Genomic DNA, 22,912 nt, shown 5'->3' with positions numbered 1-22,912 from the left:
ATACACCATTAGAGGCATTAGCTTTGTGGATAAGTTTGATCTTGGGGATGGTGCACATAGAGCTGACATGCAATCTGGTAAGTATGCTGCACTTGAACCCACCGGGGGCAATCTCATCTATCAATAGTCTGGTCCCGCTCCCAGGTCAAGGTTGTGGAGCAGGATTATGAGTATGGCAAACTTGATTTGGAGGGTTGATTCTGGCAGGCCGCGGATCAAGAACATACACCAGGAAAAATTAATGATCACTTGTCTGCAGGTGACACAGCAAAGTGCAAAGGGGCCTTTTTACTATTTCATGTCACTTGTAGGCAAGTGATCATTGTTTTTTCCTGGTGATGTGGGGGACTTCTTCTGTCACTGCTTCCTCTTCATTGATCCCATTCATATTGGTGGCCATGGCGTCAATTGTGAGGAATTCAACAAATCTCCCGGGCAGGCACCGTGAACAAACATCATTGATGGTTGAGCAACACCAAAATCACACGTGAGCCATAGTATTTGATGTTGGTGGCTCAATCTCAGGAGTGCAGAGGTGAACTGGGGTACATGGTGGTTATAAAATGATTGGGAACAGCTGTCTCAGTCAGGCTTGCATATACGTCTCCAAAGTCAAGTGTCTGGGGGGTATGATATTTGTGCTGCCTGGTACTGTTTCCAATTGTCAGTAGCCAGCGGTAGAATGAAGCATTCAGCTCTGTCAGTGCAGAGTCTGAACCACCACTCAGCCTCAAGTTCTTGGTCAAGGAGAACTTGATAACATGGGCCCATAGAGATGAGGTGATCATGAAGGCTGCCTCCAGGTCAAAGATAGTCCTGTTGCGCACAACCAAGAGTGTCTGTTGGAAATCCCCCCCTCCCAAATATGACTAACTTGCCACCAAAAGGTTGGCCGTCTTGCATAAGATCTTGAAGAAAGCGGTCTTCAACCACCTCAACAGCATGTCATGTTGCATTGAAACCTTGTCTCATATGATCACACCTGCCTCTTTCAATACCTCAGCGCATTGAGACCAAAGGGCAAACATGAAGGTGCTGGTTGAGTGGATTTCTATTGGAAATTTGAGCCGGGAGTGGGCAGTGGCACCATTGACTGACATTAGGGAAGCAGCATCTGAGGATGAAACCACTACTGCAGGGATGTGCATGGCTTTCAGGGAATGGATAACAGTATTCATTGTGTAGGTTTTGCCACACCCACCGGGCTCATCCACATATAGCATGCTGGCAGCATTTGCTTCCGCCAAATGCACAGCTAAGTCAACAATGATCCATTTTTTGTGGTTCAGGGTTTGTCACATTTTTTGGAATAGGTCTGCACACTCCCCTTACTGGAGATCTTCTTCATGCATAGTGTTTTCAATAATTGCCCCTCCCCAGAAGCGGGGGTATGGAGTCCAACCGGCAAGAGTTTTTCCACTCTTCTGAGGCTTCCTTGCCAGTAGGTAGTAGCAGAGCAAGATGTGAAGTTGATCTGAGGGGTTTTTGACCTGGTAGACCGTTTGGAGTTGGTGCAGCAGGTCATCCAAGAGCACAACAGCAATGTGGTTGAACAATTCTTGAGGGTTTGAGAGTGGGCTGTGGATAAGTAGGATGCAGAAAAAATGATGTAGGGCTTTGCCCGTCTGCCAGCCTGCGGTTTTGTGCCAGCATTGGCAGCAATGCAAGTCTGAGGACCTCTGCTGTTTTCCAGTAAGTGTCATAGGCCGCTCTGTTGATTGTTTTCATGTCTGTGAAGCTAGTGATACCTTGTCAGTGTAACAGTAGCAGACAAAGGTAATATTTCTGGCCTTTATTGACAGTGGGAAAATATACCGGGCTCATCATTTTTGTGTGTCTTTTCCTTGCTTCAAACCTGTTGATACCTTTGACGTGAAATGTTGCAGGACCTTGTGATGGATTCCCCTGCTTGCCCGGAAGGCTTCCTCTTGGTCATAAAAATTACACCTGCTTGCCAAGGTCTGGGAATCATCTTGGGCAAGCGGGTACATGTACATATTACTTGGGGATTGTTCCGCTGGCGCATGATTCCAAAGAAGATTCCTCCAAGCAGTTAAAAATGGTAACTGCTTTCTGGGGGGGCTTTCCAAACGGGTACACCTTTGTACTTGGCGGGATGGAATTTGTTCCATTCCCCCCATGACTTGTACCTGCTTGTTGAGGAAGATTTCTCAGCAAGCAGGTGCAAGGTCCTCGGACATGAGGAATCCTCCCGGGCAAGTGGGGATCCGCTTGCCGGGGATGATTCCAACAGAGATTCCTCCCCAGCAAGCAGTGAAAAGACCCGCTCGCCGGAGCAGCCTCCTCCTCGGTGATGTTCTCGCCGTTGAGGACACCTTTCCACAGAGCAGCTACCCAGCACCTGCTTGCCAAGCAGGATTTTATTTGCTAAGCTGTTGTATGCACCAGCACGCCGGTGAAGAATTGTGTCTTTAATGTATGGGCTCATCCTGGCTCTCTGGCTAGGGACAGTTGAAACTACGTGGTGTCAGACGCTTCGTGAATGATATTCCGCATAAGGTGGTGCATGTGTTTCCTTTGGGGAAAAGCGCCGGGCTGGGATCGGCAGCCCGTGACTAAGTGCGAACAAATGAGCGGACTCGCGGTCACTACCCAGATTGGAAGTCTTGGGGCTGATTGTGGCATGACTTCATCGGAGATGACCCCATGTTACAATTCTGTGGGAGGACCGGGATACAGTAGCTGCGAGGACTTTCTGATTAGCTTAAATAGGGCTCTTCTTTTCACCACAAAATGCCCCTGGTCTGCTAAGGCTGCAGCGCATCAGCGTAAGCCTTCCTAGCCATCAAAATTTGTTTGTGCGCATTGGCGTCTGAACCCAGAGCATCAGCTCAGCCCCAAGCTTCTTCGAGCACCAGCCCTCAAGGGGCCGAGCATCAGCTCTACCCCGCCCCGCGGCTTCGCCGCAAAATTGCTGCTCCAACAGAGTGGGCGGCTTCGCCGCAAAATTCCTGCTCCAACTGAGTGGGCGGCTCCGCCGCGAAACGCGGCTTCGCCGCAACCCAACTTGCGGCCCCAAGGGGCCAGGTTCTTGAAGAAACAGCAAGAGTAAATCTTCAAAGTTACACTGTAAAAGGATACTAGACCTTGAAAACAGGTCCGGAAATTCTGGTAGCTCGTCTGTAGTTTTCCGTTATCCCCGGTTCCCCAAAAAACCCTAATACCTCAGGCTCACAATCATTTTGCCACCGAAATTTTTTAGCCGGTATCATCATGTCTTCCACCGGCCATCTTACCGATTCTCCTTTTATTGGTCCCATCGACACTTGAACTCCACTTGAAATTAAGGTAGCACATCTCTTGGAACAACTCTCTTCCCTCAAAATCAACAACTCCAACCATTGCATCGACCTCGACACACTTTTTGATCAGTTGAAGAGCATCAAGAATTCATTCGACAGTTTGGCTGAAGACATCAAGGATATCAATAGTATGAAGACTCTTTATTCGGATTTTGTTCAGCTTAAACTCAACTTCAACAACAAGGTCAATCGAATCCAACACTCCATCAATGGCATCCTCCATTCTATCAAGAACAACAGAATTGCAATTCAACAAAACTCCGCTCAATTAATCGAAATGGCTTGCGGCCCAACTGGAGAAGTTCCCAAACTCCAATATGCTCAGTTCACAGGCAACACTAAGGAGATGAAGCGGTTTGTCTACTTCATCCGTGAAAAGTTGCAAGAAAAAGGCCACTGTTTCTCCTCCGAAAAATCAAAAATCAATTGGATTGTCCGCCATTTTCGACACCCCAACGGCAACCCTGGCAAAAACTTTCCAGCTTACAATTGGTGGATGGCGATCTTATTCGAAAACGCTTGTACTCAAAACCTTCCAACAGATTCGGCGTCGGTCAAAGATCCCTATGTCCTTGACGTTCTATCATCGGCCAAATCCTTTTTGTCCCATCTCGAAGAGGTATTCAACAACAAACATGACGGAGAGGAAGCGAAGAAACGTCTCTTTGCTTTCAAACAAGGCAATCGAACGATCGAGGAATTCAACGCTCTCTTCCGCTGTCGATTTGACGGAAGAATCCCGCTGCGACATCTACGAACAAGCCTTGAATCCAAAGGTTTTGAAGATCGCGGTCATGCGTAACAATTGGAAGAGCGCAACAACTCTCAAAGCAAAACAAATCTTGGCCGTCTCGGTGGCCGAAGCTCAAGACAAGATCTCCTCCATTGATTCTGACTCACTTCCTTCCATCCATTGTTGTCCCCCTCAATTTTGCCCAAACCCTCCGCCCCCACCACCACCTCCAGCTCGTGTACCCAATGGCATTGTGCCTATGGATCTTGACTCGTTCTCTTCAGATGACACTTTCACTTTTCCCAAGTTTCGGAGCCTCTGCGTCCAACGAGGTGTCTGTCAACGTTGCGGTCAACAATTCGATGAAGCCCACAAGAAGCTCTGCGGCTGCACCCTTCCCAGCAGCAAACACATGGATATCAAACAAAAACTTGACCTCTTTCGACGATGGTCTTCCTCTCAAAAACATTCGGTATCTCAAATCAAAACCAATCGAACTACTCCGGCTCTAGCCCCTTCCTTGACCATTCCCTCCTCTGACACTCGTCGAGTTTCTTCCGCCCCGGCCGTAGAATCCTCTCGATTGACTTCCAACTCCTCTGTCGCTTCTACTAGCAGGATCACATTGGATCACATCCCTCCTCTCAGTCTGGCGGATTATTGCCTCGAACAGGCTATTGATGAAATGGAATTGGATGCTGATGCTATTTGTGAGTCTTTAAATCCTTTCTTTACTGTCCCCTTCCCCTCCTCCCGACCCATCTTAAAGGCTTCCATTATCCACTCGGGTCTTAAACCCATAGAGGCTTCCGTATTATTCGATACCGGCGCCTCTGCTTCTTTTGTTGAATTTAAATTTGCCCGTAGGAACCAATTTCGCCTGACCAAACTTACGCAACCAATTCAATGCCGAGGATTTGATGGAACCTTGGCCAAGTCCGGCACTATATATTTTTGCTGGCACGGGCGTCTTGATTTCTCATTTCCCCAAAGCCCCTCTCAATTCCAAGTTTTATTATTTGTTACTGAATTAGCCTCAGCCAATATCATACTAGGCTTCCCGTGGCTTGCTAAACATCATCTTTTTGTAGGGGGATCCCCCAGAAGTCTCCTTGTTCCTCAATCTTTGAAGTTGTCCGAAATATCCTCCATTCATGATCTACCCTCTAAACTCAAGCAATATAGTGATGTTTTTGTGACTGATGCTTTGAGTTGCTTACCGCCCCATTGAGAGGGGTACAATTGTGAGATTAATCTTAAACCAGATTCCAAACCTCCATTTGTTGGTATGTATCATTTGAGTGAACAGGAAAATAAACAGCTTAAACGGTACGTCAATGATCTTCTTGCCAAAGGATTCATCCGGGAATCCTCTTCTCCAGCTGGTGCACCAATTTTTTTTGTCAAGACCCTGTTATGAGCTGCGCCCGCGCGCCAGGCTCATCCCTGGACATGTCTTGTAGCTACACACACATGTCACACTCCTCACCATAAGGAGGAGCCGGGGGAAGATCCATTCTCTTTCCCCATCTAGCAATTTACATTCTAGCTAGACTTGACGGACCAGCGCCTCCCCACCCCGAGGACAGACCCTTACATATTGCTAGATCTCAACACGGGGGACGAGGCCGAAACCAGAATCAGAAAGAACCAAAGACCGAACAAGAAGAACCAGAACCAAACGATAAGAAGAACCAGAACCAAACAATCAGAGCTAAAGAGAGAATCGACGATCCTCAAAAAGACCGCACAGACCAGAACCAGACCAAACCACCGACAACCCTGAACCAACCACTCGAATGGCCGACGACGCAGCAGCACTCCGTGCCTGGGTGGACGAATTGGCGGCATCCATCCAAGAAGAACGCGGACTTCGCCAGCAAGCCGAGGCCGAACTAGCGGCAGCTCGGGCAGGCATGGTTGCGCCGGCCGTAGTACCCATTGTCCCAGGACAGCCTCCAAACGCGCCCCAAATCCTAGACAATACCACGGCAAAGGGGCCCAAAATCGGCCTGCCAGACAAGTACAATGGCACGCGAGGGCCGAAGGCCGAGGTATACGTCACGCAAATCGGTTTATACGTCCTCTCTAACACCAGGGAGGAATGTGTTGCACTCTCTAGAGAGTGCCAGGCCGTAATTTTTTCAGTTGCCAGGTCTGATTGCAGTCCAATGTCAGCACTGAGCTCAGTTGCGACACATGTTCATCTCAGGTTGAATCCATTCCACATCAAAACAATCCAATTTTGAATTTATTTGCCACCCATCCTGAACTCATGACTGGGTCCTTCTGATCTGACGATGAACTGAATTACAACCTAATTGCATAGCTATTTTAACCGTCTGGTAAGGAAACACTGTGTGCCAATGTCGCGATATTTTCTGCCCAATATGAGTGCTATTTTATTCTTTGGTTTGAGTAAAGAAAATTGTCTTTAATGGTTCTGGTGCAGCATGGCATAATCCAGGGGGACTCCACAGCTTGGTCATCACCATTCAGCACAGCGATGTTGATGTTCCAGCCTTCATGGCAGCCAAGGTTCATTGCATGATGTATCATGACCATTTGAATGCGGAAGCAGATTGCAAAGATTCATTTGATTCATAGAAGTGAATCCTGGTGCAGAAAATGGGAGTGATTTTGTTGCTTCCCATCATAGTCCACCAAGCGGAAAGTCCGCATGCATAAGTCAGGGTTGAATTGACTGCTTTGAACATTCAACAGCGTTACGGTTTCATGCCTCTGATCTGGGCAATTTATCAATATCTTCCTCCACCTCACAGGATAAAGTGAGGGAAATCTGACATGTGTTATGGTTTGCAGGCCACATCCTAATGAATCCCCAGTGAGAGAAGTTTGGCTCACTCAGCCTCGACACACTAACCAGGACCCTGATTTGTAAAATGTGGCAGTTTTCCTATTGTGATGCAACTTTCAAATGATCCACAAGAAGGTGTGTGGAGAAAGTTGTGCCTTTCCTGTGTCATTGCAGGTGGTATTGGGATAAGCTGCTCCACGTTAACCCCTTGACATGGTCTAGGAGATTACACAAAACCTGTGTGATGTTGCTACAACTAACCATAGGCAGATGAGGAGTGGAGTCTAGAGAAGCCTTGAGACTGAAATTCAACCCGCTCCTATATTCCTCTGCCGGCCCGGATCCCCGGATGTGGGAGCTATCCACTAGAAGCTTGCATTTCTAGCACTTGTGTGTACATATGTCTCTTAGTCCCAAAATGTCAACTTCAAGGTATGTGCACACATATACATGGAAGGATGTTGATAGGCTGATAAACAAAATAACAGGGCCAAAGTCACGACAACATGCTCTGTATGTGGCCCGCTGCAGGTGTGGGGTACAGGTTTGCCGGGGATCCAACAAAGAAAGACCACCAATTTTGCAACTCCTTATCACCCATTCCGACCCGAACTAAGGCAAGCCGCCACCACAGTTGTCATGACGAGCACGTACTGTCTTGGACAATTCATTACTCCAATTTCATCATCGCCCCATCCAATAATTCATGATTTCCCACAGGTTGGCTTCCTGCAACGAGGTCGCCTGCGGGTCCACGTTTATCGCGCACCCCGGGAGCGAATTGGAGATCTAAGCGAGACAGCAAGTCAGCATCTTGGCCCGTTGCTAGGGCCCATGTCAGCCTGTTCGACTCCAGTTACCAGCCACAAGATTGAACCTACCGATCAGCAACTCATCAAGGTGCGCGCCTTTGTAGTAACCCAGCACGCAAGGCAGCCTGAGCTATGGGGTTGCGTGTTCAGCCGAGCCGACAATGTTGCCCTTGTCCAAGCATCTTTTGCAGCTGCAAGGGTGGAGCTGACACCCATCTGGAACTACAATTCGAGCCTTTTCTTTGAAATTCCTCATGTTGATTTTCACCAGCCCGAAGCCGGTTCGACCGCCGAACAAAGTTGGCTCTTGGATGCTCTTCGACAAATGTGTACCGATCTGAAACCCCATCAGCTGACTGCGCTCCAGTTTCTCCGCAAGAACGAGTCAGCCAGTGATGATCGAATGGCTCTGTGGCTCCATCCGACAAATGCTTGGATTCACAGCTATATGAGGGAGGCCGGGATCAACCCCATGGACCAATCAACGTCAACGCCATCCCGAGGATCTATTTTAGCGGATGACATGGGTCTGGGAAAGACTCTAACAACCCTGACCTACGTCCTGGCTACTCGCGATTTGGCGGTGGAACATCATTGGGCCGACTGGGTAAATCGATCCGCGGCAACGTTGGTTGTTTGCCCATTGTCAACCTTGTCTAATTGGGAGCACGAGATTAGCATCCACTTCAAAGATCAAGCAATCAGTTACTGTATTTTCCACGGACCTGATCGGAAAAATCTCACTCGTCAAGACCTCCAATCATCTCTGGTTGTTCTGACAACCTACGAGATGATTGGGGAGAGTGGGAATAGATTAGTTGGGAACCAGCTCACCGTTGAATCCCTGAATCTGTGCTGGTTCAGAATTGTCTTTGATGAAGCACAGTGAGTGGGACAGTCCGCCAAAACCTTTTTGCTCACAAGGAACTACCGGCTGATGCAGATTACAGCTTGATGAGGAATCCTAGCTCGAACCGCACCCGGAACATACGGCAACTTCAGTCTCAATTTTTGCTTTGTTTGACGGGCACTCCGGTACAAAATCGACTAACAGACCTTCAAAGTTTGATCACTACGTTGAGGATTGCGCCGTGGGATAATGAAATCATCTGGCAAAGGTGCCTGATTCCAAGGATGAAGGTTGGGGCACCAGAGGCCATCAAAAGTCTAACCCAATTGATGACCTCGATCTGCCTGAGGAGAACAAAGGATGTTCTTTTGAATCTCCCCGAGAAAGTTGAACACGCTGTAGTGGTCCGATCTAGCCCTTCGTGGGAGTCATCGTTACGGGAGTTGCATGCCAGATTCATCAGCACTTTTGGGAGACTGCGTGCGGCCGGAGAGCAGTGGGACCCTTCAGAGTTTTTCCGACAGTTAACGATGCTTCGCCAATTCTGCAACCACCCAATTTTTGCGCGCGCGGAGCTTCCAATCCAACCAACATGGCGATGGCAAGATTCCGGCAAGGTTGTCCACTTGATTTCAAGTCTGCAAGACTTCTTGCAGGGGGTTCGAGGGATTGGACGGCCAAAGGCAGTGGTTTTCTCCAGCTTTGTTGGATTTTTGCAGATGTAAGCAGACAAAATATGACACATACACTCATGATGGCGTGTTCTAATTTTCTTACACCCAAGCATTGGGCGAGCTCTGGAGGAGAATCAGATCGGATTCACTTGGCTCACGGGCGATTTAAACGTGCGAAAGCGTGATGATAACCTCAACACCTTTCGAAGCCTCGACAGCTGCAATGTGCTTCTGGCGTCTATACAAGCAGCGGGAGTGGGAATCGACTTGCGCTGTGCTCAGAATGTATACATGATGGCAAGTCAGCCCCTTTCCTGCCAGAGGTCCCACTGGCTGAGAGCCCTGATGACATTATAGGAACCGGGTTGGAATCCCGCATGTGAATTGCAAGCCATCGATAGGTTGTACCGTTTGGGCCAGCAAAATACAATTTGTGTCTATAGATATTATACACATGGTAGCCTGGAGATGAATATTTATCAAGTACAGAGGCGAAAAGGAGAATTGGCCATGTGAGCGTCGTATCTTCACCATGCAGCATTGTGGTCATTACTGATGAGGAGTATAACTAAAGGCTCAGTGTGCCGAGAGGAGGAAACGAGGAATACGAATGTGCTCAGCTACTGATGACAAACCTTATTGTATGAAAATGGAATACTCACCCCAAGTTGCCGCTATCAGCATAGAGTGGCCAGGTTTGGCCAAGTGACATCATCCTGCGTGTTTAGTAGTACTCTTTGAGAGTGTGATAGACCGGAGAGGTATTGCAGCGAGTAGCAGTTGGCTGGTAGGTTTCGTGGGACATTTTTGAAGTTGTCTGATGGAGCTGGAGCCGAATTGGAGGGTTTTCTCCGCGACTCAAGGATGTAGTTATGTACATAGATGCGGCCGTTGGTGGTGATCTTCTTTTGTGAATAGATTGCGTCCAACCGCGCTGCGAGCTCACTGAATTCGGCAGATCTCCACGACAAGGGCACCTTGACAAGGGTTCGTGGGGCCGAGGTTTCGGTCTCAGATGTAGCTTTGATGTTTTCAAATATTGATCGGACGGCAGAAGGAACGGGGAGGGTAGAGAGAGTCTCCTGTCAATGTTGCTGAAGCTGGGTTTTGGAATCGATAGGTACAGAGGGATCAGTATGCAGAGTAAAATGAGCCGAAGATAAAATGCCAACCTGCATCCGAATTTTAGCTTTGGATTCAGATTGTTTCTTCTTCAATTTCCGCTCAGGTGAAAATTGCCCAAGCCTGAGACCGTCCTGCCGCCCGATGAACCAACGATGGAGAAGTCCATGTTGAATAGATCTGCTGTGAGCTTCGACCGGATCCATGAAGAAAACTTTGAATGCACCTGCATTGTACGCATTCCACCAATGCTTCAAGATAAACTTCGCAAATAGCTGGTTCCAGTGTGAGTCCCAGGGATGATCCCATGAGAATGTGGATCCCGGGAAGTGAGAGATTGACAAGTCGTGAAGAAAAATACTTCGGAATATAGAATCAACAGTCTGAGATTTGCTGAGGAGTGCTTCCGAAGGAATGGGGTCGATGGGGTGGATCAGGATTGAATCAGGCAGGTGGGAACCAACATGAAAGTCGTGGGGCGATGGGCGCAGCTGCCAATCGTTTGAGATTGGTTTCTTGGGAGAGGTGGTCAAGTTGAGGAGAGTTCGCGTGAAGGCCGCCATGCTCCGAGCTGTAGGTGACTTGGAGTTGGGGAGAATTGAGGAGTATATCTGATTTATTTTGCTCACACCGGTTGGTGGTTTACCATCGAAGAAATTGGGCTTCGACGATGACATTGCGACAGGTGATTCAAACCCGGGGGCGGATTGAGGTGGTCAAGAGCCACAGAAGTTGTCTTTAAGTATTGTAGGTTGTGGGATCCCCAGTCAAGCCGACAAAGGTGGTTCAAGCTGAAAGGGGGAAGTTGGAACCAAAGTTTGGATGAGTCAACAATAGTGGTGTCACCTTGCTTGTTTGGATCGCGCTAGACTGCATGGGGTGGGGATTTAACGCAGCTGCGGGCCTCAAGGATGTCCACCCTCATGTTCGGCCGAACATGAGGGTGGACATCGAGGTTTAGCGTGCACCTCACCAATTTTGGCCGTTTAATGAGGGTCCCAGGGCTCCACGGCTGTCTTTAGTGGAAGAGCCTGTGGACACTAATCTTCTGCAGGCATGTCCACCCTGATGTTCGGCCGAACATCAGGGTGGACATCTGCCCGAGGCAAGGCGGGCCTAGATACAACACCAATGGTTATCCCTCAATGAAGACCGGTGTGGCCTCCTCAGCTGAGCACAAACATTCGGCGTGAGTAACCCCATACACCACTCATCACAATCCACACACATTCTCTGTGATGGATCATATTTGCTTCCGACCATCTCCTTGTTTCTGGAGGTCCCAAGCCAAATCATTATACTTGAAAGCACAGAGAGCTCCGGTGGGTGGTGATGCCTGCTAACCACTGTGGAGGCAACAGTTTACTAACCAATCACTATTCTGATGTCAGGACCGTTTGTAAGATTGCATGTGTGTGCACTCAATGTCCCAAGCTCCACCAAATCAGGCCAGTCGCACTGGATCAACCGGGGTCATGCAGGATCCGTAACAAGGGTCACAAGTGAGTCAGTAGAAGTTAGTGATTTTCCTGAGAGTGCTGAGAAATGTAGGCTAGGATAACATAGTGTGATGTGCGAGATGAGTGGTTGCATGTTTCAGCATCACATTTGATGAGGGGCATCAGAATGGTGAAAGATGCACGGCTATATCGACGATGAACCAAGTCCTCTGTGGTGTCGCTCCTATGAATATTTCCATGGACTCAGTGACCAATTTCCTCCCCATAGCACGAAGTAAGCCACACTGACCCTAGCCATTCATTTTTGCAAAGTTGCACCAAGGATGCCTTTTCCAGTGGTAGACCCTTGTGCGGATGCCGGAGACATCAGGTTGAGTGGCCCTGGAAGCACGGCGAGATGGAGGAGAATGAGCATTTCTTTAAGGATCCTTGCGCAAGAGACACTCACCCTTTCCCTCGCGGTTTCTTATAGCGTTCCATGCAGCATTCACATCTGGAACTGCCCATTTGGGGATCTTCAGGTCATGAGCGTCGGCCTCCAACTTGGCCTGAAATCTGTAGGCCAATTGCCGTTGGACATCCAGGTTGGAATTTTCATCTGGCTGCTTCACGACGTGTGACATCTTGGTTTCCACAAGGTTTTGTTTTTCCTTTATCCACTGCAGTTGTAATTTGGTGAATGAAGCATGGTTCTGCATGATTTCGAGGTGGATAGCCGAATTAACAAGGATGAATTGACAAAATAAACAGTGTGAGTGCGTGGGGGAAACCTATGACCAAGAGCAACTGAGTAATCTAGCATTGTGACTGGGGTCAAGGAATGGAGAACTGATATGTGTTAGTCTTGAAAAGCGGTGTGTCATGGGCTCCGCAGGGCTTGATTGTTGCAGGGAGTGCGTGCAGTGGGAGTTAAGATGGGTGTGTATGGGAATTGACCACAGAGGCGGAGTAACCGCGCAAGCAGCAGGTGACACAAGTGCATCAACTCTTCTTAGAGGTCGCGTGAGTTTTGGCCGATCGGGTACTTGGTCAATCACCTGTGTGCCAAAAAATGGCGTGTACGGGGCCAGTGAAAAAATTCAACAGTTGCGTGACACTTCTGCCACAGTGCACATCGGGATGTAGTGTCCAAAACATGTTACTGCCAATTATTGGAGCTAGAGCGGGCGCCAAGAATTCTGAGGACTCCTCCAGCTTCAGACGTAGGACAGAATATCACCAATCCAGCTGATCACACACATATCACCTTCTGATTCTCCGGGACGCTTGACAATCATTACTGTATCAAGATAATTGAGCTTCCGATGGCCAACCGGAAGGCATATGTTTGTCTCTGTGAACATCATGGCTGCAACAAAGCCCAACATGAAGAGGGAAGTCAAGGAATCGTTCCGGGAAGGGTTTTATCAAAGCGCGCATTCCAGAATCATCAGATGAAACTCAACGTTAGTCAGTCAAACCACAGCGTGGCTAATCAAAAATCTTCTGACGAATCAGGAAATCAGAGCACTGTGAGTAAAGACATTTGTCCACATGATGCGCAGCCTGCTCTGTATAGACTGATGGACAATTAGCAGACTGTTCCAATAGCCTCCGGATCCGAAGCTGTTGAACTAATTCGTGCCGAACCGAAAAAACTTGTGCTGGAAGAAGCTTTTTCCAAGCAGGTGATGATTCAAGCGGCATCTGCCGTCTTCTCCAACCGGCTGAGTAGAGATGGTGCTGTCAAATTCTTGAAGGCCGCAAGGGAAAATGTCGTTCTTCTGGCGCAAATTTGGAGCTTAAAGTATTCGACGACAATTGATCCAACCACCATCCTTGCGCAGATCCCAAAGACTCAAGAAGCTGTATTCCACCGCCTTGGCCTCAATCCGCAACTGACAACACGTGTATGCTGCAAGAAGTGCTTTGCGCTGTACCCAACCCGATCCGAGCCTGGTAACCATCCACAACAATGCACAGAGCCTTTTCTGTCGCCTAGGCAAGGCTATTGCAAGTGGGCTAAGTCCGAGAAGCTGAATCCGAAATGCGACAAAGCTCTCTACAAGGTGAATAAGAGTCAACAAGAGGTCCCAGCTCGCACATTCACGTATGTCTCGCTCAAATCATGGTTGAAGAGCCGGCTCGCCCAACCTCCATTTGAAGTCTTGCTAGATTCAAGTCTTGCTGCAGTCAACTGGTCCGCTGAAGAACCGATGGGAGACGTATGGCACGGGCGGGTTTGGCAAGAATTCGGCAATTCAGATGACGGGACAGGAAGATACACAGAACACTCTGGGAACCTGGTCTTCAGCCTGTATCTTGACTGGTTTATCCCAGGAGGAAGTTCGAATCTCGGCAAGCACACAACTGTTGGGGCCATAATTTTGGTTTGCCTAAATCTCCCTGCAACCCTAAGATACAAGGTGGAGAACATATTTCTTTTCGGCATAATTCCTGGACCCCAGGAACCAAAGCTCGAACAGATCAACCACCTATTACGCCCTTTGGTTGAGGAGCTGCAAGAGTTTTGGAAAGGTGTTTACTTTGAATCCACAAGCCTTCATCCCACCGGTAGAACAGTCCGCGCAGCTGTATTCCCACTTATTGCAGATCTCCCGGCCCTGCGCAAGACCAACGGATTTGGAAGTCACGCCGCACTGCTATTTTGTTCCTTTTGTCTGCTCAGCAAGCACAACCTGCACGAAATGGATACAGCAAAATTTCCCCCAAGAACAGACGAGGAGCACCTGAAGCAAGCGACTGCGTGGCGTAAAATTCAAAACTGGACCGAGCGGAAGAAATTTGCGAAGAAGCATGGCGCAAGGTGGAGTGTCCTGAACGAGCTACCGTATTGGAAACCTGTTCGATACTCTTCGATTGAGGTGATGCACGCGTTGGCCCTGGGTGACCTGAAAGATCACAGCATGCGGTTCTTGAACTTGCCGGCAGCAGGGGCCCAACTCAAGTCAATTCAAGAGCTAGACGAAGCGTGGCAGAACGACAAGTCTCATGAAGAGCATCCTTTCTCTGGCAAGCCCAAAGGGTCTAGTGGGGCTAAGGGAAAACGAAAGCGGGAGGATTCTATCACAGAGGCTACTTCTGCCGAAAAGCCTGTCAAACGAACCCGTCAAACTAATACATCCGGCGGTGGGGGGAGCTCCGCAGGCAGGGGGACAAAAGCGCCGCGATCGGGTTCCTCAACAGAGGCGGAATCACAAGCGGTGCCTCTATCTGGCTCGGGATCTTCATCCACTCATTCCTATGCGCTGCGAGTGCGGAAGAAATCACTGTACCATGCATCTGAGGAGGAGGAGACGACTGAATCGGATGAGGATGCTGGGAGTGGTGATACTGTCATCGCGCGACGGATCCAGGCGATTTTGCCAGTTGATGCACCCGATTGCCCCCAACTGTCGCCAGAGGAATTGGATGTTGTCCGTCGCACGATTCTACACACCATCTTGCCGTCTTGGATAGATAGGGTGCCCCGAAATTTGGGTGCAGCAATCCACGGTTCACTGAAGGCCGCCGAATGGCTAATCTTGTACAAGGTGTACTACACGATTGCCCTTATTCCGCTCTGGGTCCAATCTCACAAAGTGGCCGCCTCCACAACGACCAGAAGAAGAATTTCTTTTCTGTTAGAATCTACTACCACACTATCTCAAGTGGCACACTTCCTAACTCTGCCGGAAATCAGTGTGCAACACCTCGGAGAACTGGACGGTTTGATATTGAAGTACCGAAGGTGTCTGCAGGATGGATGGCCCTCAAAATCAAGCAAGCCTAACTTGCATCTGACGCAGCACTTCTCAGAAGTGATCAGGAGGTTTGGCCCTCCTCGCTCGACTGCAGCGTGGGCCCAAGAGAGAGTTAACGGGATGTTACAGAGGCTCCCCACAAACCACCACATCGGTGGGTGTTCTCTGTTGCTACCGGGTGTGGGGTCTGAACAAATTTGCTGACAATTTGTCACTTTGGATGTGCAGACGAACTACCAAAGACATTGATAAACAAGTGGCATATCAATTCTACCCTACGCTCGATGCAGAATGACACAACATATCAAACTGGGGCAGCGGAGGAGTTGGAGTTAAGGGGGAGTCCTTCAACATTCGTGCTGGAGCCGCCTTTATTTCAGAAGTGGAAACGCGCTGTGGCACGGAGGGATGGGACAAGACCCACGGCGACGACGGGTCATGCTGACCGCATTTTGGACTCCACAGTAGAAATAGTCCCAAGCTTTCAAGCCGACCGGAAGACATTCACCAGGAACCAGCATCATCAAGGAAACAGCTTTGTCGAGTTTTACCTAGGCAAGGATCAAAGGTTTGGTGAGGTAGAAAATATCTTCCGATCAAACAAAACACCGGGACAAACATGGCTTGTGGTGAAGCCATTTGAAGAGCTACAGCGGTCTGAGGATCCATATGGAGATTATCCGGATCTCAACTGCCGCTTGGTGAAGGCAAAATTTGACGGGACAACGGTGATTGCGAGTGACTGTATCATTGGCCATGTTGCTGTCATGCGGCATGCTGCTGGCACCTTTGGATTTGCCGTTGAAACCATCAGTGCGGTGGGCTTACGTACTGCAGTAAGTGCTTTTTCTGAGTAATTTTGCTGACGGTTGGTGTGTTGCTGAGTGAGCTGGTTTGGCGTGTTTGGGCATTACGTAGGGGTGGGAAGGCCTGGCGGATGATTAAACTTCGGGATGGATCAAAGGGGAGGTGGTAAACTGCACAGCAGGCTTCAGAGGAGGTGGGCAGATTATTACGAGGGCACCATTGCGGATGGCATAAACATTGGCCTTTGTGTGGTACCAAAGGCATCCGGAAGAAATCCTGAGCAAGGGGGAATATTGAAGAGCGGCCTGTCTGAATTGTGTCTGAATTGTGAAGTTATGTCTCATGTCTGACCGACTTCCCACTAGCATACTTGACTCTTGTTCCCCGTTCTTGGCTCCGACTTTGTGTTGCGAAATACCAAATCCTATCCCAGCGCTCCTTGTTACAACCACAAAAACCTTCATCATCACTCAATATTAGGGCTTTGCGTGGGATTTCGCATCAGAGACCCATCTAACCATTTTCATCATGACCTCGAATCCTCCAAATCCCCCCGAGGACCCAGGACCAGAGGGTAGTGTTCCCGCTCCTTCTGGAGGCGACCAGTCATGGATCTCCGATCTGGTGGATAAGCTAGTGCCAAAATTCATAGCACAAGGAGGATCTTCAGCTGCCGATGCGGCGATGCAAACGGATACTGCAGGCAAGTGTGGGTCCTGCTGGAGGACTTCATTTGCCGACCGCTGACACTTGTCCTGTTGCAGGTCAGACTAGGGGCGCAGAGGGTCAGGGCCCACCTACTGGCGATGATGATGAGCGGCTGGGCCCCGAGTTTGTGGTCGCCAATGCGAGGAAAGCACGAATTCTGGCTGAAGAGGCCGAAGACAAGAAACGATCGGGGCGCCGAGTCAGAGGGATCGCGGGAAAGGGAGCTCTTGCAGCGCACCACGATGTTCTGTCTCGCAGTATCCAGGGTTTTGTGAAATTCTTTCTTGGCAATCCAGATAAGCCTCAAGACTATCCGGTTACGCCAACCGAAAAAGAACTCCGGGACCTATATTGGATTGAGGAGAGGAGCGGTGTGATAGTCGCACAGCTTGAAAGAGTACGCAAGGCTCTCCATGGAAGACCCGCCGCCGAGGTCGACTACTACGTTGCCAGTGCCGAAAAAGAAATCCGCCGGAACATCGTCTTGCCACGGTTCACTGCAGCCGTCCGCAAGGGTCCTGGCAACTTATCAAAGCCAATAAGTTTTCAAACCCAGGCCGATGTCGAGCGAGCCTTTGCTTTGGCAGGAATATCTAGAGTCACGTTCGAATGGGATGCGGTGCATACGGGCCGCACCTCTGCGTGGAACTCAGCTGTTATTGAGGTTCTCGCAACAAGAGCAGTTGACTGGATTCGCCGCACCCAGCCCCTCGATGAGTCCAAGGCTGGTCAAGCGCCCGCGCTCATACAACGATGGCTCAAGACCAAGGCGCGTGAACTGAACGATTTTGGCAACATGGAAGTTGCCGAGTATGAAAAACTCAAAAACACGAAGGCTACGAAGGACCAATGTAAGCGATGGAAGAACAGGGTAAGCCTTGCCCACCAAATTCTGCCCAGCAGAATGAAAGATAAAAAGCTTTCCTAATTGATGTCCAAATGTCGTCTTCTAGATCCACAAAAACCGCTGCACAATCGCGGACAAAATGTACAAGACTGATATTCAACTCGCCCGGATTGTGGAGGATAAAGGTTGCGGCTCCGATATCGAAGATGCCGGCGCTGACCGGGCCCCTGTTTCACTCATCCCGGACTGGCGCAGCGCCGAGCTCACGACAATCCTGCACAGTCTCGACAAGATGGTCATCGCGGAGGCGGAACATCACAAAACTATTGCTGCCAATCTCAAACTCTATGGTCGGTCCGCCCGTAACTTCAAGACGACTAAAGGAATGGTCGGTGTCCCGCGCAATCTCCCATTGGATTCTTACGCCAAAGCCTACTTGTCTCGGCTCACTTCTTTCGAGCGGGACACCTTATCAAAAGTGCCTGCCATGGGTCTCGATTTGATTGCGCAGAAGATGCAACTGAGTTGCAACCTGCAACCTGGACCCTCGGCGTCTGGCTTGACCGCGGCAGCTCCAGGCGGCGGAACTGGATCAGATGCCCATGCGACAGGCGGGGGAGGCACTGGCGGCCAGCCAACACCCGCTGGTGGAGACACTTCAATGCACGTGGATGGTTGATTGTTGCTCCTGAACCGATTACTAGATTTTCCCTATGTCTCTGTTAGTCCTAGCGTTATCCATGTCAAATGGCCGAAGATTGACATGACGTCAACCAACCCTCACGGTGACTCCTTAGTACATATGTGGACGGAACCGGGGCGGTACAATATGCGATGGCTCCCATGGGGCTTCGAGTGTGACCATAAGTCATGCTCTGGAGAGAGGTGTTTGACTCTTTTGCCTGAATGCTGGTGTGAAATCCCTGTGAGCCAGCTGACAGTACGGTCATGTCAATGTCCATTGCAATATCATAGACCCAGCGTCAACTGAGCTGAAATGTCCACCGTCATGTTCGGCCGAACATGAGGGTGGACAGCCCAAGGGTGAGTGGTCGCGAAATGTCCACCCTCATGTTCGGCCGAACATGACGGTGGACATTTCGCCTCGTTCCCAGCTGTGTGTACACTTGTCAATGCTACTAGAGGAGACTTCTTTCCTCTCGCCTCCACACGCAACCTTGAACCAATGTGTCCTTGTTGCTCGCCCTGGTAGTTGACGATGTCCAAATTCACATCAGGTCGGTATGGGTGTCACGATTGTGACATATTCACAGATCACTGGGCACGCAGGTGAATGTCCACCCTGACGTTCGGCCGAACGTCAGGGTGGACAAATACCTCCTCACTCCTCTGGCCAGGCCCGCGGCACTTGCACCTCTCCTATCCTGATATTCCTATTACATGTTTATATACACAAATACATCCTGTGTTGAAGTCACCGAGGCTGCTCACCTGCTGATTGTTAACACCCACCTACACTCATATCTGCCGCGCGTGCATGGTGGTGATGGTCTTCCCCGGGTGACACACGCACTGAGATTATCACCCCCGCTTGGTTGCCTGCTCCTAACTGCACGCTGACCAACCACCCAGTTACACTTCATTCCTTCTCTCACGTTTGGCACCACACCTGGGCCGGGGAATATAGATGCAGACAGTCTGATCCAGTCTTATCCCCCACTTATGCATGCCACCTTCACCTCAAATTCACCATCGACTCCCCTCAAAACGCCCGCCTAGACATCACCGACTCAACCTTGCAACCAATAATATGCACACTATGGCGCAAGCTGCACTTAACATCATCTCCACAAACATCTGCCCTTGCCCTTCGTCATCCCCACCTCAGTCCAAGCATGCTCACAGATACAGAGGCGGATGTGTATCCTTAAGCTCTATTCTGTTGTCAGTGGTGTGACATCATCCCAATGTGAGACTCACATGCCTCAAAGTCAGCAGATGAAGTCATCAGCAGTTCGAGATGTGAAAGTTGATGATGCATCTGGCTCTGTGCAGGCTGCAGACTCAGTCAAAGGCCATCTGCGCCAAAGGCTAGAAGGTCAAACCAGGCTCACAAAGGCTCTGAAGTCTGGTCGAGCACAAAGGCCACCAGCCACTTGATACACATAAATAGTTGGTCGCTGCAATCATTCCCCCCTCTATTCTCCAAAATTTTACCGTTGCTCCCATCTCCACTCGCTCTTCTCCAGGGATTCGATGATGGATATCCCTCCCTTCCCGAACGATCCTGCTCCCAACAACTCACCATCTTGTATGGACTCTGATCCGTCCGCCTCCACTCCCCCTCCGAGTCAGTCTTCTCCCACCTTGCATCTTGCGCCAGACGACCGATCGCCATGCTAATTCATCATATTTCTCCCAGCCGAACAGGACCTTCAGCACAACTTCATACCAAAGCCACACCAGCCACCATCTTTCAACGAATTCGTCCTTCAGAATGCATCTTCCCCTGCCCTAGCCTCACTTAATCCTCAAGAATCGGTTCTCCGGACAGAAATCCAGGAGATCACAGCAGAAGAATTTGGCAGATCGATTGATGCAGCCACGCGATCAGCTGCCCAAATCCTTGCCCTCAAGCTTCCTCGCAACTGCAAACGCAAAGCCGAAGAACTAGCCGCTTCACTGACCACCAGCAAAAAAAGTGTGTGCCTCGCGTATTCGCTGCTCATGCCATGTTCCATATACTTACTCTCCTGTGTGCTACCAAGAATGGGAGGAAACAGGTGTTATCCCTGAAGAAGAGGACATCAAGATCCAAAATCCGTCCAATCAGTCACCTTCCACCCCTCACACAGCCCCTCAGCTACGCAAACGAAGTACCCGCAAACGTTCCACAAAACCCAGTACTGTGAAGCCGGTTGATCTGCTCACGAAGGGCCCCAACACCAACCCCACCTCCGAAGGACCTGGCCAACCTCCAGCCGTGACCGACGGCCAACTCAGCCGACTTCCAGCTGGTCATCCGTCCTCGAGCACGTCTGCCCATGGAGGGCCATTAGCGGCCAATTCTAGCGCCACTGAGCCCGTTGACAACCCATGGGAGCCGGCTGGCGATAGACCATCACCTCTTCTCGATCACGCTGAAGGTTCTGCCCAGAAAAACGCAGCTCCTGCTCCGCCTCATGGTCCCACTCAAGTTGAATCCGATTGTCCGGATGACCCGGTAGCACCGTCAAATGCGGCTGACAGCCCTCAGCCCCCCAAATCTTCTGGACCATCGTCAGGTCTGGCCGATGGTCCGCCACTGTTCCATCCCCCTACTCCGGACCTCAGCGCTCAATCCTTGGCTACACCTAACCACGAATCCACCACATCAAACTCCAACCCCAGCGAAAACCAGTCAGCCTCGTCGTCTACGCCCCGTCAATCTGGGAAGCTTACAATCCTTAAGTCCGACGCTGTACGTGCGCAGGTGGTTGCGATTCACCACGAGTTTAGCGGCTCCAAACCATCCTGGACGAAGTATCAGAAAACTTGGACCTCACTTTCCCCCTTGCTCCAGAATCGTGCAAGGGCTATGCACCCAACAACTCCAGCACGCCCGACATTTCATCTGCGCCGTACACCCTGCTCATATGAAATATGGATTCAAACAATTACGTCGCTTGGTGAGTGTATCTCCTTCCCTGTTCCCAGTCCTCACAACTGACAATGTGTCTATCCCAGCCGGGAAGTTCTTGTCGCCTTCTACAGGGGAGCAATGGTATTGCCCGGACCTTATCGACTTCCCCAAGCTCACCGGTTTTGGTGACAAGTCCAATTACCTCCGACCGGGTTCTTTTATCCCAACTGTCACAAAAACCCCACATCCTGAATCCACCATCGTGCGCGGCCTTTACCGACTTCTCCACCCTCCTCAACGATTACACGCCGACTGGGCCAGGATCATTGCGGCTTCGGTTGAACTGATGGCTGACAATCTCTTCCGACCACCTCCACCGTGCTCCAATCAAGCGGAGGATGAAATCACTCATGGCGTCGAAGCTCTTGCCTATCTTGATGGTTTGAAGAACGCCTCTTCCAGCTTTGACCCGCCTCAGGAGAGTCAGGATCCTTCCCCACCCCCGGCACAGCGTTTTCACTCTGTCGATGTCCTTCACGAATTCCGGAATGTCATCATTGATGTATTGATGGCGTACATCATTTTCCAGACCCACTTCCTCAGCAAAGCACCGTTGACGTCAGCTCAGAAGAAGGCACACCTCCGAGCACAGCGCGCCGAAACGGCCGTGAACATCACACCAGAAACGTTGACTCCAGTCCCGGCGGCTCCATCAGACCTGGCCCAAAAATCAGAAGACGCTGTCCATCACCTCCAAAAGTATCAAAAAAAACAGAATTTTCAACCCCTGGTGTATTTTGTGCTTGCTGGAGTCCGCGGGCTCTTCATCACTTCGAAGGACCACCGCATTTCTGGGAACTCGACATGCATGTCATTCCTCCAAGCAATGTCCATCATCCGACAGCACTCGACTGCACCACACACAGCTGAAGAGCCAATATGGAAAAATCTTTCTGCATATCTTGTCCAGATTTTCCGTCCCGTCTTTCAATCTAAGGAGAAGATCTGCCCCCTTGCCGAGGTGAAAGTCCCAACTCGGTTCGATCTTGCCGAGGCCATTGCTCATGATTTCCTCAATCAATGGCAGGCCTGGAACCCCACTTCTCCGTTTCTTCTTCCACACGCTGACGCGCAAATAACTGGCATATAACTCTTCAGTATGTCTTATGAACAATAGTCCTCGAAATGCTACTTCTCCCCTGCTGTAAGATGTTTTCAAATTCCTGGTTCACCACTCTCTCACTTATTGCTCCAATCTATACTAGGGGACTTCCCTCTTTTTCCTCTCCATCTCAATTGCTCATTGTGCGTGTAGATCCTCTTCATACGTAAATGGATTTCTTCATCACGGAATGAAGCAACGCTTTCATTTTTGGCGCTCTCTGTGCCCCAGGTATGGGAGAGTTCTAAGCGCGCAGTGACAAATGCCAAG

General features: G+C 49.9%; 1 protein-coding gene across 1 annotated transcript; it reads left to right on the top strand.

Annotated features, from left to right (window-relative positions):
• Positions 1-16,870: 16,870 nt before the first annotated feature.
• On the top strand, positions 16,871-22,657 carry PtA15_1A2 (uncharacterized protein; the record flags this gene model as incomplete). The annotated part of the gene is made up of 4 exons (XM_053165313.1): positions 16,871-17,051; positions 18,470-18,571; positions 20,822-21,137; positions 22,639-22,657. The coding sequence occupies 4 exons, from the start codon at positions 16,871-16,873 to the stop codon at positions 22,655-22,657; spliced, it is 618 nt and encodes a 205-aa protein (XP_053016219.1).
• Between the last annotated feature and the right edge of the window lie 255 nt (positions 22,658-22,912).

This window comes from Puccinia triticina, chromosome 1A (assembly GCF_026914185.1).
Source record: "Puccinia triticina chromosome 1A, complete sequence".
NCBI classification, from domain to species: domain Eukaryota; kingdom Fungi; phylum Basidiomycota; class Pucciniomycetes; order Pucciniales; family Pucciniaceae; genus Puccinia; species Puccinia triticina.
The sequence above is the reverse complement of the archived record's forward strand: the minus strand, read 5'-3'. Positions and strand labels throughout refer to the sequence as shown.